We start from the raw sequence: 3,875 nt of genomic DNA, 5'->3' as shown, positions 1-3,875 counted from the left end.
TTTTCTTTTTTTGGTAATGAATTAGAAGAGTGTGTTATGCATAGTTATAGAGAGTTGGTGTATTTCTTATAAAAATGGAATTTTTTTTTTTTATTAAAAACTATAAATCAAGTCGGAATCTTTTAGAAAAATAGATTTAAAAGGTGCATAACTATATGGATAAGCTTACACTAACCTATCAATTTGAGATTTAATTTTAAAATTTTTTTTGAGAGGTATCAAGAAGGAATTGTAAAGTAATAATATTGATTCATACAGAAAAAAAAGTTATCTATTATTTCAAACCCTACCTACGAGATAGAAATAGAAAAGGAGAAAAAAAATCAAAATTTTCACACAATACTTTTAATTTTATTTCATACTTTTTGCTTAATGAAAAAATGGATCAGAGTTTACAATACTTTTTGCTTAATGAGAAAATGGATCAGAGTTTACAAGATCAAACTTGTGAGACTTAAAAAATGATAAAAAAAAAAAAGTAAAATATAATAGAAAGTACAGATTCCAAACAAACAAATTTAAACTTAATTCAAAAAGATCTTTTTGATTTTCGAAGAATGGGATGAGGGCAAAAGGATTGGTCGAAAAAAATTTATTGTTTTTATTAAAAAATTGTAATTGGATCCACATATATTTGGTAAAAAAAAAATTTCTCCTTTGAGAATAAAAAAAAAATCAATTGAAAGATAAAAACGTAATTGAATTAATTCTAGTTACTCTTTGAAATAGAATAGAAGAAGAAAGGGGAGATTCTCCAACAAAGAAAAAGTTCCAATGACTTTAAAAAAAATTGAATGAGAAGCCTTATGAAGTGAAAATATGAGATAAAAATGTCATATACAATTTTATAAAACAACAATAAAAATGACTTATTTGTGGAAATTTTTATTATCACCCTCAAAAAACCAAATTCCCTCTAAGGATTGATTTTGGATAAAAAAACATAAAAAAATTTCAACAAACCTAAATTGGAAGATTCGTTCAAAAATATTTTTTGTGTTAGAAAACAAATCTGACTTTCAGATTTGCAAGTTAAAAAAAAAAAAACCACAAATCTAATATTTAAATTTGTAATATTCATACAAAAAAAAATATACTAAATTTTGACATTATTAAAAAATACTACTTGTCCTACAATAAAAAATAAAAAGCCTTTTTTAGCTAACAAATAATACCAATTTATTAAGGTTATCATTTTTATATAAAAAAAAACAATTTTTATGCACTTATTATTTATAAAATTAAATTAGATTAATAAAATGCAGAGAACAGGTATATTCATGATCGTGTTTGCACTCACTTCCACTTGTTCTAGCTTTCTCTCATCATCTCATCTGATTCGAACATCACAAGCTAGCAAAGGTAATTCCTTTCACTCTCACTCACTCACTCACTGACTCGCGTATATAAGTACCAAAAATCTAACAATGGCACCTTTCTCTTCTCTCGCCACAACCTTATACCGCTTTCCCCTTCACCGATTCATCGCCAAACCCCAATTTTTCCTCTCTCCCAATTCAATCCCTTTCCAACTCTCACATACCCACAAACCAAAGGTTCCAAAAGTTTCATCTTTTTCATCCAATCCTTCAATGCCCTAAGCTCTAAGCGCTAACCCCATTTTTCCCTTTTCTTTTGTTGCAGAAATTCAGTGGGTTTCGTCTGTTCTCAATGGCTTCGGAACCGAAGGAGTTACCAGCTAACAACCCTGGTCTTACTGCTACCCCTGACCCAGCTACTAAGGGTTACTTCATGCAGCAAACTGTGAGTTTTTTTTCTAAATTTCTAAATTTCAGTTTTTTAAATCGTTTATTGTTTTAATCAGGTGTTTGGATTTTGTTTTATGTGGTGTTCCAATTGCAGATGTTTAGAATCAAAGACCCCAAAGTGAGCCTTGATTTTTATTCTCGCGTTTTGGGCATGTCGTAAGTGCATTCTTTTAAATATTAACTTATTTCTTAGCTTGGATTGTTTATCTGTTAGTTGTTGAACATGGACTTCAGTTGTTTCTGTTACTAATTTGTGCAGAACTAATATGGTTTTAACTCGTACACAATATCAGTTTCTTTTTTTTTTTTGGAGTAGTAAATAGATATCCACTTCTAGTTCTGCTAAACCTAAAAGTACTTTTTTTAAGAAATTTGCATTGGTAGTATTTCATGGCTTTGCAACTAGTATTATGTATAAGAACAAAACTGAATTTGATTGTGAATTTCATCTTTGGTTGAGATTGATATTGCTACCAACCGCTTAGTGAAATCTGATGATAATCTGTTGGTTGGTTTAGGTTGCTTAAGAGATTGGACTTTCCAGAAATGAAGTTCAGCTTATACTTTATGGGTTATGAGGTATGTGAAATGCTGTTTTTCGGCACCTCTTTACTATCGAAAATTTGATTGCACACTTGCATGAAATGAAATGGCACACTGGATTTGCAAATATGCATTTAGTTCTTATATTCATGGATATGTTCCTGATCTTATTTTATATCTTTTCTTGTTTAGAATACGGCAGAAGCTCCCGGTAATCCAGTTGATAGAACAGTTTGGACGTTTTCTCAGAAGGCTACGATTGAATTGACACAGTAAGGAATACCACTTTTATAAAAAGAAATGTTCTTTGTTTCAGTCTCAATGAATATTATCTAACAGTGAAACAATGTACAGTAATTGGGGTACCGAAAGTGATCCAGAGTTCAAAGGATACCACAATGGAAATTCTGAACCTCGTGGCTTTGGTATGTAACATCTGTTTTTTCTTTTTGTTCCCTGGTTACTCATTTGACTCCATTTCTTGAAAAAGTGCTTAGTGTTATTGTTGCTTTCTTGCAGGGCACATTGGGATAACCGTCGATGACACCTACAAGGCATGTGAAAGATTTCAGAGTCTAGGAGTCGAGTTTGTTAAGAAGCCAGATGATGGTAATGATCTTCTCAGTTCACATTCATTTCAGTTCCCAGAGGCCATGCCATGAATAAATGATTGCAATTTTATAAACAAATTCTTTTCAATAATTTTCTGCAGGGAAAATGAAAGGCATAGCCTTTATCAAGGATCCTGATGGTTACTGGATTGAAATATTTGACCAAAAAACAATTGGAACTGTAACACAAGCTGCTTCTTAAGATAATGCAACATCAACTACAGGTATGTTATGTTATCCATGTAGGCGATCCAATTATGGGACAAAGCCTATTGTTGTTGTTACTGAGTTCTTGCTAGATTATTTATACAGTTAACAGTTCTACTATGAGGTCACCGTTGCACGGCCTTGTATTTTCTGTCTTGACTAGTATTTTTGGTGAATTGCTGTTTTTAGTTTATTTGCTTAATGATGAATTTGGAATAAAATCTTGTGGTATTATGTTGCAGGCTCAGCTTTTGTTAAACGGTTTGATCCATCTCTCGGCACATTTTATTGGGACCACTGCTTCTGTGTGAGATTGGTTTTGAAGTTGTAGCAGTTTCTCTTAAACTTTCCATGAGCTATATATAAATAATTTGTAGTCACACGTAACAGAAGTAACCATGGATTGTGTTGTGTTCTCTCTGCGAAATAAAAATCCGAAAGAGATTCTGTTGTTAATCTTTATGCTCGTTATTTCCAAATGCCATATAATTACATGTGATAATAGCTTTCAATGTTAGTGAGAGGTTAAAGTAGCATCTACAGGTCTAAATTCAAATACTGCTGTTGCAAATAACAATAAAAAGGGTTTTGCTAACTAATCACCTGGTTTAAAAAAAAAGAAGGGGAAAGGGGGGAGGGTTGTGTATGAATGTTTTAAGACCACTTTTCTTTTTCCTTTTTGGGAGAGAGTTGAAAGACCATGTTTTTTTTTTGGACAAGGTTCTAAGAGCATTGATGTGGTTTT

General features: G+C 31.6%; 1 protein-coding gene across 2 annotated transcripts; it reads left to right on the top strand.

Moving 5' to 3' along the window:
• Positions 1-470: 470 nt before the first annotated feature.
• LOC112736451 (lactoylglutathione lyase) lies at positions 471-3,586 on the top strand. Of its 2 annotated transcripts, none has more exons than XM_025785920.3 (9): positions 471-1,362; positions 1,645-1,764; positions 1,864-1,925; positions 2,288-2,348; positions 2,505-2,584; positions 2,667-2,737; positions 2,832-2,921; positions 3,025-3,147; positions 3,373-3,586. In XM_025785920.3, exons 2-8 carry the CDS (start codon positions 1,672-1,674, stop codon positions 3,123-3,125), a joined length of 558 nt encoding a protein of 185 aa, XP_025641705.1. In that variant the 5' UTR covers positions 471-1,362; positions 1,645-1,671; the 3' UTR covers positions 3,126-3,147; positions 3,373-3,586. The 2 variants fall into 2 exon arrangements, with proteins under 2 accessions (XP_025641705.1, XP_025641704.1); XM_025785919.3 differs by having other exon boundaries at positions 1,281-1,556.
• Positions 3,587-3,875: the final 289 nt, after the last annotated feature.

This window comes from Arachis hypogaea, chromosome 13 (assembly GCF_003086295.3).
Source record: "Arachis hypogaea cultivar Tifrunner chromosome 13, arahy.Tifrunner.gnm2.J5K5, whole genome shotgun sequence".
Classification (NCBI taxonomy): domain Eukaryota; kingdom Viridiplantae; phylum Streptophyta; class Magnoliopsida; order Fabales; family Fabaceae; genus Arachis; species Arachis hypogaea.
The sequence above is the reverse complement of the archived record's forward strand: the minus strand, read 5'-3'. Positions and strand labels throughout refer to the sequence as shown.

What these genes read in the sequence shown, in the direction of transcription:
- LOC112736451 (XM_025785919.3), top strand. Translation starts at nt 1,428, where the DNA reads ATGGCACCTTTCTCTTCTCTCGCCACAACCTTATACCGCTTTCCCCTT. An exon ending in TCTCGCGTTTTGGGCATGTC is followed by an intron (nt 1,926 to 2,287) that starts GTAAGTGCATTC and finishes TGGTTGGTTTAG; the next exon opens with GTTGCTTAAGAGATTGGACT. An exon ending in TGTTAAGAAGCCAGATGATG is followed by an intron (nt 2,922 to 3,024) that starts GTAATGATCTTC and finishes AATTTTCTGCAG; the next exon opens with GGAAAATGAAAGGCATAGCC.